Source organism: Marmota flaviventris, chromosome 10, assembly GCF_047511675.1.
Source record: "Marmota flaviventris isolate mMarFla1 chromosome 10, mMarFla1.hap1, whole genome shotgun sequence".
NCBI classification, from domain to species: domain Eukaryota; kingdom Metazoa; phylum Chordata; class Mammalia; order Rodentia; family Sciuridae; genus Marmota; species Marmota flaviventris.
The window spans coordinates 100,943,945-100,958,228 of NC_092507.1; the positions used below are offsets into that span (position 1 = coordinate 100,943,945).

At 43.3% G+C, this 14,284-nt stretch overlaps 1 protein-coding gene across 2 annotated transcripts in view; it reads right to left on the minus strand.

The window, feature by feature from the left end:
* Positions 1–195: 195 nt before the first annotated feature.
* Positions 196–14,284, minus strand: part of Sort1 (sortilin 1) — a 67,945-nt gene continuing 53,856 nt past the window's right edge. For both annotated transcript variants that reach the window (XM_071618154.1, XM_027922037.2), the window contains exons 15-20: positions 12,917–13,106; positions 9,157–9,273; positions 7,206–7,314; positions 5,431–5,537; positions 4,820–4,934; positions 196–4,616 (exon numbers count right to left, since the gene is read on the minus strand). In XM_071618154.1, the coding sequence (XP_071474255.1) occupies positions 4,602–4,616; positions 4,820–4,934; positions 5,431–5,537; positions 7,206–7,314; positions 9,157–9,273; positions 12,917–13,106 (653 nt within the window). In that variant the 3' untranslated portion in view covers positions 196–4,601. The remainder of the gene's footprint in view (positions 4,617–4,819; positions 4,935–5,430; positions 5,538–7,205; positions 7,315–9,156; positions 9,274–12,916; positions 13,107–14,284) is intronic.

Below are 14,284 nucleotides of genomic sequence, written 5' to 3' on the forward strand. Positions count from 1 at the left end.
ACAAGAAAGTTGGATAATTTTTAGCAGAAACAACTCACTTTTGGGGGACTCATTTTCCCTATAAAGTATCTAATACCTTTCATAAATGCACAGTCCTAGCTCTTAATTTTTTTTTCTGGTAGCTGGAGTTGGGTTCTCAAAGCTAGAAAACTGGAAAAGCTATCCTATTAACAAACCATACTTTAGTCATCTCAGTAGATCAGGTAACAAAGTCCAGTCTGTTTTATTTCTAACCCAAATATTGCAAATATACATAAAATTACCAGTACAAAGTTAAACACATCCAGATTTATTTACACAATGATAAAGAAATTTCAGTTTTATTTCCATTTTGTGGAATTGCATTATGGGGTCTGGCTTTGCTGTGTAACTGACATGGGTCATTGAAACTTGATTATTCCACCTCACATGCAATTTTCTGTCCCAAAGGAACAGAAAACTTGGGTTTTTCAGCACACATGCAGTAATGATCTTAATACTGCTATACACTTTCATAGGATGGCTTGGGAAGGGACCACATGCTCAGAAAGGGAACAAGAGACCAGAGAGGGATGAACAGGCACATGGGGACCCTGAGCATTTCTGTGCACGAGGATAAGGAGAGAATGACCCAAACCCTCCTCCCTGGAGGCTCCAACACAGGAGGTGAGCAGAACCACCAGGGGACATAAAGTCACTTGACCACAATTGAGGGCATGCAGAAGATGAGAACTGCATTAAAGATTTGGGGCATATCAATAAATCATTAACATGTACACTATACAGTTTATACATGTATATATGTACACACATATATATATATAAAGGTACAGGTTAGTTTATGTTATTCCATATAAACAAGGACGCTTGAGAATGTACTGGTGTGAAAAAAATGCATACAGCAAATTATTGAAGACAATTTCAAATTAATGCTCTAGTTCTTATTGTTATGCAACATAACCGAGAAATCTACATGCTCCTGCTATTTCAATTATCCCTCATGAGGGCAGGGCCTGGGCTCTGCAAGGGCAGGATGATGCTCCAGGAGCTGCCTGCACTAGACAAAATAATGGCAGATGGAACAGAAAGTCTGGCACCTGTGGACTCTGGCCCTCCCTGTCGCTACCTCGTATGGCAAATCTCAAACTTTGGTTTTTTCAAAGGACAGTTAAGTCCATGTTAACTTTCCTCCTGGAAGGAAGGTGGTAGAAAGCTGAAAAGTTGCATTCCTTCCTATTTTAACAGTTCCAAGTACCCTGGCTTAACGTGGAGATGAGAGGGCTGTGCTGACAAGGAGCTGGCGAGGTTTTAGCCTTGTGTAGAGGGCAGGGCCCTGCAGAGTGCTCCTAAAGAAAAGACAGGCACGCTCTATCAGGCTAGCTTGCCTAGGAAATAATCAAGTGCCTGAAGCCTGTTACCCTGGGACTAGTGTGGATGGCCCTCTGCCCCTCTCTGCATCCTGGTGTCTTGACACAGGCTATGGGATGTTTACAGGCCCAGTGCAGGAGACGGAGGGATGCACTGATCCCTGATGCTAACCTGTCAGGGATGAAAAAGCCCATTTGGGGGCATGCAGAGACCCATAGGAAAACCTAAATAAGAGAAAGTCTATTCAGGGGCAGGCAGCAACCACAGAGTTCAGTTATAGGGACTCAGCTGTAGTTCCTGAGCCCACCCTTCAGCAGCCAAACTCTTCAAAGGCTTCTACTCTTCTGAGTAGTGTCCCTGATCAATTCACAGCTTAGGCATATTCAGTCCTGGTCTCTGGTCTTGGTAAAAACCAAAAGTTCCCTACATCTTGAGTAGGAAGGACATCGAGTTTTGGATTTAAGAGCTCAGATGACTTAAGACTGTCTGACATGTCCAACCTACCTAACAATGCTAGATTCTATGGTTCAAGCCTCCAGAAATAATTTCTTCTGCTACCATCAAGCCTAGGAGTTTACACAACAATATGCTAGGTTTTACCTTCAAGTAAAGGACGATGCTCCTAACCTGAGTAGGACAAATTAGCGTTTTTGTTTTTTAATTTTAGAAGCTATAATGGATTTAGACTGTTTTACTTTCTGGCTGAGGGCACATACTTGTGACTGAGTGGGCTGACACTGAAAGTGAACTGGCCAAAAAAGGCCAGGCTTGCAGACGGTCCTCTAGCCAACAGAGCCAGCCAGGCAGGGGTGGAAGCAGCAGACAGGAGAAGGGGGCCTTCCACGAGACTCACTTCTGTTTTCCTCAGTAGTGACCCTTCACTAGAGGAGGGGTCTTTCCTGACACACATTCATGATTACCATTACTTTTGATTCCAGACATAAAAAAACAGGAGAATAAACTTTTCTGTTTCCCAAAAAGAAAATAAAAAGGTGCTAAGTAATGCTCTGAAAGAAATGACACTGATCCCTGTCCTCAAGAACAGCAAGTAACCTATAAGAAAGAAGCCCATGTCAAGCACTCAGAACCTGCCAGCGTTGATGATTCTCCAGAGTTCTGAAGACAGCGCTGCTCCTCACGCACAGGGACCCTGAACGACAGACTCAAGTTTGCTTCCTCACTCCACCACAAGAATGTGTGTGTGTGTGTGGGTGCTCTGAAAATTATCAAATTCTACAGAAATCCCGGGTATTATAAGCAAAGAACCTTAATATTATCTGTTCAGAGAAGAATATCAACTTTCCTACACCTTAAAACTAATATGAGGATTATTGTGTACTGGTACACCTACCCCCATCTGGGTAAAGGGCATGTGGGAGAAAGGGCATGTGGTGTTAATAGGTGTTTTCTGGGCACTGAATTCACTTTGAGCAGGAGTTGAGGGTGGGACAGAGGCTGACACTTTCATCATTTTTGAGCTGGTGATCTTTGGAATCATTTTAAAATTTAAAACCATGCAAAATGAACGAATTACAAAATGAACGAATTCTAGCCCTCACAAATATTAATTCTTAAAAAAAAAAAAAAAAAAAACTGCCCTAACTTCACTTTCTAGTTGAAACTCCCTGACTCATGTAATTTTACTGCAATTTCAAAGTCTCAAAATTTTCTATCCACTCCCTCCTCCTCTGTCCTTGCTGCTGTTCATCCATTCTGGAGAGGAAAGAACTTGGCCATCTGCTCTCACATTCTGACAAAAGTTAATTTGGCACATTTACTTTTTACTGTCTTTCTAGCCACAAAATGAACTAGCAGCAAAATGGCATCTTACTAAAGAATGTCCCAATCATAATTATCAGGAGAAACTGTGACCAGCACAACAGGTATGGTAAGACCAAAGACTGACCACACTATATTACTGTATAGCAAATATCCAAGCTGTATTAAAACTAATTATTCCAGCTTTCCATTACTATCTGGCCACCCCCAAATCCACCCAACTGCATTCTAGAATTTGTTTAATTTGGGAAAATGTCAAATGGAAAACTTCCTTAAATTTAAAATATGATCCCAAAGTATCCAGACTGGAAGTGTGTTTTTGATTGGTTCAGCCAAAAGTTTCATGCCAACAAATGACTTGACAAAGCTGGGGAAAGGGGTGAGAAGGAGGGCCTGGTCAGAAAATTCTGATTTAAAAAAAAAAAAGTCTATAAATCTGAAAACAACTCTTGTTCTGGCTCCACGTACAATAGCAACCAAGGAGGAGGCGGATGAGCAGCCACTGTAATGCTCACCAATGAGCCAACACACCAGGAGCAATGGGAAGACTGAGGGCCAGTCCTCAGTGCGGCACAGTGTGCTCACTGACCAACTTCAGCGGAGAGATGATTGAGCCTGGGCACACTTCCAGGCCATGCCTGCACCCTGTCCTTGAGCAAGTCCACTGGCACACACACAAAGCACAGCTTGAACGACCTCAGAAGCAGCCAGTTTTTCGCCTTTAATAGGTGCTAAATCTAGTCAATTCTCTGTTGCTCCCTTCTTCCTGCCCCAAGTTAAAAATATTGCCCTGTAAGTTTTCCTGATTTAGTGTCTTGGAAGCACATGGTTTAGTTAGTTGCCAAAGGGCAATTAACAAGGGTATTGCCTAATTAAACAGGGGAAAAGAAAAATCACTGTGGTCTACGGTCCCTGGAGAGGGGGAGAAGCAGCATCGGGCTCTGTGTGAGGAGCTGGTGTGCAATGTTCTTGGGGCCAGGCTGTCCCCAAATGGAGAAAAGCGGCCAGGCTGTGTGCTGTCACTGCAGTGGTTTCCTGCTGCACAGCTGCTCCACGTGGCCAGCAGAGCCCAGGGACAGCACTGGGTACGTTGATGCTGAAGTAGGCAGATGCCCTGGGCTGGGCCCCACGTAGAACATGCAAGAGTGGAGTTAGTGAAATAGTCCCTTCAAATTCCATTTCGTTTCCCTTAAAAATAAAACAAAACCCCAAAGCCCATACTTTAAAAAAAGACAGAACTTGAAATGACGTTAAAGAATTTAAATCCCCCTCCCCTCAGAGCCAATTGTACTCAGGGTTCCCCACCCCCACCCTGCATTTCCTTAGTGAAGGTCCTTTTGGCTTTGATGGAAGCAGCAGAAACAGAGCTGGGTCCCTCACAGTGGGAAACTCATTTCCCCCAAGTTGGAGCCACAGGGAGTGTAAGAGGTACTGTGGTTCCACTATCCATGCTTGGTCCCAGCTCCTTTGAACAGCTATTCCAGGAGGTCCTGAAAAAGAAGTCATATTATTGACAGATTACTGACAGATTAAAAAGTTTCTATTCTGAAGGCAATTATCCAGTTTCTGGGTTGGTTGAATCCTACAGTCATTAAGGTGCTGCTCCTACTTATACCCTCTTTTGCCCAAATGGTAGACTGGTCATGAGTAGGTGAATCATTTTAGGCTATTCCTCAAGAAGAAATGGCCTCACCTCATCTGAGTCATCATGATAACCACTTTTATTAGCATGAGAGGTTGTGTCCAAAGCATCCACACCATCAGCCTCTGCGTGTTGCTGTAGCACTGAGTACCTGTGCACAAGGAACCTGTGGGTGGAAACCTTTGTTAGTCTCACGTCGGGAGCAGCGGTGCTCTTCTTATAGGACTATGGATTTTTCCAGTTTTGTACACTCATGGAGTGAGCTGCACATATAGGCAGCACAGCCCTCTGGTGACACATGGGAAATATGAGATATGAGAAGATTTAGGCCTTTTTTTTTTTTTTTTTGGTACCAGGGATTGAACCCAGGGGCACTTAACCACTGAGCCACATCCCCAGCCCTTTTTATATTTTGAGACAGGGTCTCATCAAGTTGCTTAGGCCAGCGCCAAAAGGATGGCTTTGAACTCATGATCCTTCTGCCTCAGCTTCCAGAGCCACTGGGATTACAGGCCTGTGCCACTGCACCTGGTTTAGGCCTAATTTTTTTCGGAACATCATTTCCACTACCAACTTTTTGCCAAAGGCAGACCCAACCATACATGCTGGGTTGAATTTCTGATTTGGATTCAGTACCTCTGGCCTACTTCTGTGTTCCTTACCTTCCACCACACACATATTTCTTCACAATGAGCACTCCTGCTACGACTGTGACCAGCATCAATCCCACGATGGCCAAGATAATTGGAACAGAATTTGACTTGGAATTCTTGATAAATCAAAACACAAACACAAAGGCTTTTAGGCATGCATATTCTACATACTCTAGGACTGTATTTGAAGAGGTTGTTGTTCCCGGTTTCTCTGAGAATGATCTACAGTCCAAGGTACTTATTTTTTTATTATTATTTTTTAGTTGTAGTTGGACACAATACCTTTATTTTATTCATTTTTATGTGGTGTTGAGGATCAAACCCAGGGCCTTGCATATGCTAGGTGAGTGCTCTACCACTGGGCCACAACCCAGTACCCCAAGGTACTTATTGATGGTACTTTTCCAACCCCCACAATGAACCATCTCAGTGTTACCAGGAGAGCATCAGAGCTGGCAGAGGGGAGTCTGAGCTCTACTGCCTGGAAGCTGCAAAGGTAGGGCTTCAATGCTGGCAACTGCCTAGATTGAATACAGTAACTGTGAGTGTTCTACATTCTTTGTTTGCAAGTCTTTCAGCTTAAGGGTGGATGGAGCAGGAAAGGGAGACTGTGATAGTAGTGGGCTGAACGAATCTAGAACAGGGCTATCATGGGGAGGAAGCTATGTCAATGCTATCCAGGCAGTCCATTCTATGACATCAAGATTTATGTTTCTATTTAATTTTTGTGTTTACAAATATGCCTTATCATATCATTGTTTGAGTGTAACCTACCTGCTTCTGGGTGGGAGACAGGAAGTGTATGTTTTCAATTTATCCAAGGGGAGGTGGAGCTGGATTCTGGGACAAGCTGTGTCCCTATGGGCGGGAGTCCTGTGCAATCACACACACAAACACTCTGAGGACAGCCACCAGGAGTCCAGGACAGGGACTCAGAAGAAGAACTTGCCCCCTTGCAAATATACACACCCACACACTCTTCTCCAGTTGCCTGCTTAATCCCACCCTTGTTGGTCTCATCCCGTGGAAGAGCAGAAAGGAGGTGACTATAGATTGTCTGGCTCAACCTTTCATATTTCAGATGAGGAAGCAGATCCCACAGTTTATCTCCCCAAGTCACACAGCTGGTCCACAGCTTATTTATCAAGAGCTTTCTTCTTCACAATATCTCCAAATCCCAATGAGATAGTTCAGTACCACAATTTGTAATCAGCCTCCAAATTTGCATCTAAAGCAAAACTAGCCCATTATGACTATGGTTCATTTTTTCATTCTGAATATTCTTGGTATGACTCAGCACAGACTCACTCTACCTACGGTCTAAAACTCTTCTCTGCATGTGTACAACTCCTGGTCATGGCCCTTATAAGCAAGCTTCTTTTTTAAAAATTTATTTTTTTAAATTTTTATTAATATGTAATAATTGTACATATTAGCAGAGTACAGTGTGATATTTCAACCCATGCATACATTATAAACCAACAGCTATCCTTCTTGAGTTTTTTTCCTAAAAGACTTAGCTTCAGAAATTTCCACAAATAAATGCTTCTAAGACTTTTGCAACATTTTAGAACACCATTTTTCCCCAACAAAAGAGAGCTTTAGTGGGATGAATTATCATTGGGTTAAGGGGCCTGTCCTTCATCTTAACAGTTTGCCTGTGTACAGGGAAGTCTGGCAGGAAGTTTGGCCACATTGTGTCAGTAGCAAAATTCTTGATGCTATAACACTGACAAAACACAAAAATCCAGCTTGTACTAAAAACTTGCTCTATTTTAACATACCTGCTTTTTGGGACTCAGATAGTTGCTTGTGCACTTCTTTTTCAAGTCTTTTACTTCTCGAGCTGGATTCACCCCACCTTGGCATCTGTCTCCTGGAATTTTCCGGTACCTGAAAGGCAGAGATTTGTTCACAAGGCTTTCTGCTTGCTGGTGGCTGTGGTGCCTTCTGGTAAAGGCATATAGATAGTGGCTGTGGCCCCTGGGCTAGGATGCTCTGCGTTCCTGCTGGAGTCAGGGGCACCAACCCAAGCTGAGGCTAGTATGATGGTAGCACTCAACTGACTCCTTCTGGTGCAGGCCTTTGTGACTCGCAAGCTATTAGTGTGCAGAGCCTCATGTAAAACAAGCTTCTCAAAGTCCACCAGAATCTGCCTTCAGCGATGGCCATTACAGAGGTGGATTTGAACCCAAAATGACAAAATAGAAAGCAGAAACTATATATAAGCCCTACTGCCAGTAATGAAGAATAAGAGATGTTCACCAACAGATTGCACTATTAACTCCTCCAAAGGAGGATCTCCTTATATGGCAGACAAAATCAATGAAGCTAAAGATCTGCTAATAGGTCAAACTAAAAATTGAAGTATATGTATGATGAATTTTCGTTCATATTAGTTTGTGTATATGAGTTCCAGTTTTTTTTTTTTTAATAATAAAATGCTTAACAGATGCAAAGAAATTAGGGAGGGAGGAAGGAAAGGGAAGAAAGAAAAAAAGGTAGATCTGTTAATAGAAAACAAGGATATATTCCGGACTCTTGCCTATTTCCTAGAAACAAGACTTTAAAAACTGCAGAAAAGTTTCTTGTCCTTATGATGCAGAGAGAAACACAAGTAAACCCTCTAGCTTCATTTGTTCTTACTTGCTTTTAAGTTGACTTTAAAAATCATCAATTTTGGAGGTCATGCAACTGGGCAATATATTATTAGTCCCCACTGGCTTTGCTAAAGACAACATAACATATAGGTCATAATAAGAGTTGTTTGGGTTACTTTTCAGGGGCTTAAAGGCTGCTTTTGTTGAAGCCACATATTCTTCACTTGAGTCTCTTCAGTGTCCGATAGGTGACATTTTGTATTGTTTTTTTTTTTTTAATATACAATTGAATGGATGATTTTTTGACATCAGAAAGCCAAAAACAGTCCTGAAACCATGCTACCACCACCATTTTCCATAGAACATGTGTCCTATGGAAGAGCTATGAAGATTGACTATGTACATGCAGACCACTGCACCCCTAGTCACTTTTCCCCATGCCTTAAAACATCATGCTTCTTTATCCCATAAGTAGCCCTAAATCCTGTCCTCAGGGAGATGGATCTGAGACTTGTTCTCCAATCTCCACACTCGTGGCCATCTTGTGAATAAACTCTTTCTCTTATGCAAAACATGTTGTTCCATGATTGGCATACTGCATGGTGCAGTACAGGTCTAGCTTGGTAAGGTGTTGTCCTTCAGGTCAGGGACAGGGATGTTCATGGGGATATTCTGTGCAGCTTCGGGGCTTGAGCAGACTAAGCATCTCTATCCCTTGCTGCTGGGGACATGTCTGTTCTTTCTACCTTAAGAATCCATGCCAAAGAACTATGACCCAGAGAATGCTCACTAACAAGTGGAGCAAAGATTGGCGGCGGCGGGGTGGTGGTGTTGAAATGTATCAGAGGGGAGGCATAACAAGGCTCCTCTAGGGTCATACTGTCCCACATGATAGATATTTAAATTAAAATTAATTACAATGAAAAACTCAGCTCCTCAGCTGCACTAGTGTCGACAGCCCACATGGCTAGGGTTCCCACAGCACACAGAACATTTCTATCATCACATTAAGTTCTACCAGGCAGTGCTTTCATGAATGCTGGGAATATTGCTTGGGTCTGTGTGGAGAGAAGCAGTTGTCACTCAGATCAATGATGATTCTTTTGCCACCGTGAGGGAGGAAAGGCCGTCTTACCCATTTGTCGTCAGGTGCTCTTCTCTCCCGTACAGACAAAACTCTAGGTCATGCCCCTTCAGCTCTGGCTGTTCCACACACTTTGAGTCATTTTCTGGACGGAAGTAGCCAAAATCACTGCAAAAGTCAACAGATAAGGTAGCTTTCAAAGTCACTGAAAAACAATAGCAATGGAGATTTTATGTGGAACAGTGGATGGCTAATATTCCAGTCAGGAACATTCCAGACTAGAAGTTATCAGCAGCTCAGGAAGGTCTGCCACAGCTCTCTCTGGCCCATGGTATGGTTTGGATTTTATCACGTGGTCCCCATATGGCCCATGTATTAAAGGCTTGGTCCCTGCTGTGGCACTATTGGGAGGTGGTGAAACCTTTAAAAGGTAGGGTCTAGTGGAAGTCTTTAGGTCACCAGGGATCCCAGTTCCTTCTTCCTCCTGTCTCTTTTACTTCTTGGCCACGGTGAGCAGTTTTGCTGTGCCATGCACTTCTACCATGAAGTGCTGCATTGCCACAGGCTCAAAACAATGGGGCCAACCTACCATGGACTTCATACACCTTTTTTCCCTAAGTTGATCTTCTCAGGTATTTGTTATAGTGATGGGACTGACTGACTAAGTCCACTAATCCCCAAGACTGGGGGTCCTGCAGACAGCTCGAGTACAGGGAAGAGACTGAGCAGTGGGGTCAGGACCCACACAACTAAGACCAAGATGACAAAGAGGAGGCCACAAAAGTAGCATCAGATCTAAATGCAGGATCATTCAGCAATTCTTTTTTCCTTCAATCATCATTACATAGTGCCCTTGGGGATATATGTCAAGTTTTTCCTGTCTTCCCTCTTAGCTTCTTAAATTGTCCTTGCCTTCAACATCATCACCCCCTTCTTGCCTTCATTCCATCCCATCTCCTTCCAGTGCCTTTCATCTGCTCCCATTTCTCTGTTTCTTCTAAAGAAATAATGTCCTGCCTATTCCCCACAGCTGACCCTCCACGAGTGTCCTTGTTCTTGGTCCCACTCTTTCTATACACGCTGGGCCCTTCCTTCATAGACAGTATAAGAGAGGACAATCTTTCTCACTCAAATGGTGACTTCTCCTTAGTCTAAATATGTCTCTACTCTAGAGTTTACTTCCTTAACCTTCTCGCCTTTACTAGTTCAGTTTATAAAAAGAATATTTTCAGTTGGCCATATTTTATTAATTTACTTTTTATTCCATGCATCTTGGTCTCAATACTCTCTGCAACCTTGAAAATGAGTATCTGAGGCTCCCCCAAGGCCTGCTACCATCCAACCCAGCAGAGCCCTCTCTGGTGTCATTCACTTTGGCCACCTGTCCTGTGGCATCCAACACACCATGTGCCCCTACCTACCATGACACCACTGCTTCCTCTTCTGTATTCCTAACCCATAAACACAGGCTTTTTCAAGGTTCTATACTTCACTTTTTTATTCTGTGTCTCTTTTTCCTCAGTGACCATAACTATTTTTGGCTACTACTAAACTTCCAGGTTTTCCTTCTCTCTTGGCTCTAATTTTACATTTCCAAGTGCCTGTTAGATATTGCCACTGAAATGTACTCCTGAACCCCAAAGGAATAATACGGTCAAAACATAGCATGCCTTCTCCTCTGCTAACACCCTCTTGTCACTTCACCATACTACCTTCCTTCCCACCATTTAAGTGGAAAATTTGGTCTAAACGTTCTCCACCTGGCCCCTTCTTACTTATCATGCTTGCTCTGACTTCCTCTCCCAGTCAGAGGGGGCACTATCATCCAGCACACCACTCCTTGGTCTAGCTGTTGGGTGTCTATGCTTACAGCAGTCCAGGGCTTTATCGACCACTTTCTTACCAGATATGCATAGTTAAATCCTACCATTTGTCAGTGCTCAGCTCAAATGCCGTCTCCTCAATAAAGCCTTCTGTGACCCATCTCCTTCCAGTTCCAGATGGTGTCTTCTCTCCCTTATTTACACCCTCTTAGCATTTACTACTTTCTGATTTGTGTCATGATTATGTACATCTTACCAGGAAACTGTATACAAGCCCTTCCATTAGCACTTTGTGTTGCCCTGCCCACAGCAGGCACTGAATGACTATTTAGGGAATATACAGATGCTGCTTGTACTTCAAGTGTTATCTGAAGAGTATTTAGGGGACAAGGCAGGGACAAAAGATGCAAAAACATGCCACCCCTCTTAATAGCAGGGGGAAATCTCAGGTAAGAATTTTAGGTAATCAACCCAAAATTTTAGGGAAACTATCCTCACTCATGTGAGGTCCAAGGTGTGGGCACTAGAGCTGTGATGCTGGCTTCATGTCTCACTTCTCAGGGCCAGTCAGGCACAACCTCTCATGAGGACAGTGCTGACTACAGTTAGTGCTTAATGTCAGCTGCTATCATTACCACTATATTACTATCAAATATAACATGCTCTCAAGGAGTTTGGGTTTGTTGGTGGAACCAAGCATCGTTAAAGATGGTAAGTGCTAGAATGCAGGTACTGCAGATGTCAAGATCAGGGAAAACTGGGAGAGGCTTTAAAGTGGTGCTATCTGAGCTACTTAAAAGCCAAGGAGGAACTCCCTTGATGTGGGGTCAACAGGGGAATGTGGACAGACTATTCAGGCAGAGAAGGCACCATGCACAACTACATGGAGCACTGCAAAATCATGGCAGACTTGGAAAACAGCAGCAGCTCAGGGAAAGGGCCTGGCATATGTGGAGTCAAAGATGGGACACAGCTTCCAGAGTCTCACAGGTCTGTCCCATTCTGACTCCACAACAAACTCTAGCCTGACTGCAACTCCAGAAGTGATCTGAGTGATGCTTTTCCTGTGGAAATGGAGACGGGAGGGCCCTTGACCATTCCACATTCAGATGTGAACCAGGGGAGAAGCTGTGTGGAGTCAGACCTGTATTTCCCTCAAACTTGCATTCTGTGGTTACCTGCGGTTCAACGGAAGACAGTGGGGGAGGAGGAGGACATGCCTGCTTCCTTGCCTTTGATCCAAGATCTTTAGGATCCATTTTTACCTCCTGTCAGCATCTACAGTTGTAGCAAGTTCCACTAGATTATTACCTGTGAGGTGAAGCTGTTCCTCCTTTGGGCCCTGGTTTACCTCTTTTAAACAACACAGGAACTCCTTGCCTTTTTATGAAAGCAACTAATCTTATGCCAGCCAGGTAACTAATTCTTTCACCCAGACAGTCCTGAATTCTAGGAAGTCTACCTTGATGGCCTCTAAACCTCAATGGGACATAAGGACCATGAACATATTGATGTTGCCTCTAGTCTCTCAGGACCAAAAAACATCTGTCTTTAGTCTTGCACGGATGCAAAACCTAGTGCCCTACCTGCTGCACTCAAACCGTCAGGCTGCTCTTTAAAGTCCAATTCCTCTTTGCTCCTGTACCACTTTCCTTGGTGTTTTTCTTGCCATTTTCTATACATTGTTTTGTTTTATTCTCTTCCTTTTTATATAACTTTTCTTCTTCCCACCATTGCCAAGTTGGGAATTCTGGGGTGCTTGCTGGTTCTGCCCAATGATTAACTGTCCAGTATGATAATATTATCTGTCCAATTATTATCAAGTTTGGTTCCCTCTCTCTGTGCCTCAATTTCCTTGATAAGAAGCAGCAGTTCTCCACTCTTGGGGAAAAAAGATTTCAGTATTTTTTAGCCCTATAAGACAACTGTCTTTCACCTCCTCCTACACGGGACAGGGGCTGACAGAGGGATCTGAGGAGTGCTGATACCAGAGGAAGTCCTCCAAGGAACAGGGACAGATGGATGGCTGCTTGGTTACAACATAGTCTCGACCATTCTGACAGACAGACGACTTGCGCAGCCGTAGGTACTGTTCCTTATAGCCCAAAATGCAGCCATCTTCATAATCCTCAGGGTCTGTGGAGTGTGCCAGCCATATGGTATAGTCCTTCTCTTCACCTAAAGGACAGACAGATGGTTCAGGAAGCTGCATTGCACAAGGTCACCAATGGGAGGCAGCTGCCAGGCTATGGGAAGAATGAGGGAGGGAAGGCAGGAATGTCTGCCTCAATTTATTACTCCAATTAGGAATTACAAACAAAAAGTTACATTAGTCTATAGCCTACTAGCAATTGCATTCTTGCATGCCAAAAGAGGATTCTTTCCATCTCATCATCCTTTCAAGAATTAGGAAAAACTTTATTTGTTTTGAAGTGGGAAGCTGGACAAGGGAGCTCTAGAGTTCCTTCCAAACTAAGAGGCTGCTGTCTGTCTTGCTCACCTATGCCCTCAGTCTGCAGGAGCTGTCAGAAGTGAGTAACCAGAAGTTTTTCACTCCTGGGACTCTGCTCAGAATAAAATACTGAACAGCCTAAAGCACAGGTTTGATTTTACTAAATTAGTTTGCTTTGAACAGAAAGGAAAATAGCCTCTTTCTAGACTTCTATCTCCAGATGATTGGCTCTCAGATGAGGACTGCTGACAGCAATATTTCTGGCTCAGTATTTCATATCATCCACTCCTGGAAAACAACTCTAAGGCTGCAACCTAAAGACTGTGGATTAGGTTTTTATCCTTCAGGATATGAAGACCAGGACAGAGTCTGTTAGAGAGCAGGTGCTTAACAAATCTCTTAATGACGCTAAACTTTAGGGATAACCGTTTGGATCACCTGCTACGGAGAAAACTACTAAGCCAGCTCTTTTACAGTCTCTTTAATGAATTTAGATGATAATGGCCCTCCGGGTTTAAATCACATTTAAACACCCTGTAGAAAAGTTAAGTAGGGCTGGGTTTGTGGCTCAGGGGTGGAGCACTTGCCTGGCATGTGTAAGACACTGGTTCAATCCTCAGCACCACAGAACAAACAAATAAGTAAATTATTGTGTCCATCTAAAACTAAAAACATACTTCAAAAACAAAAGTTAAGTAAAGTCCAAACCAAGAGCCCTGCTTCCTCAGAAGTCATCGAATTAAATAATACTCTGAAGAAATGGACTTATAACCCAGTCTAATAGGACCAAAATCCAACTAGAAGGTTTTGAAACTTTAAGTCTTTGATAGTGTTACACCAGCGTGTGACTACAGGTTGCCTTTCCTCCAGTGTTTTCTTTTATCTTTCATATTTCTTATCATAG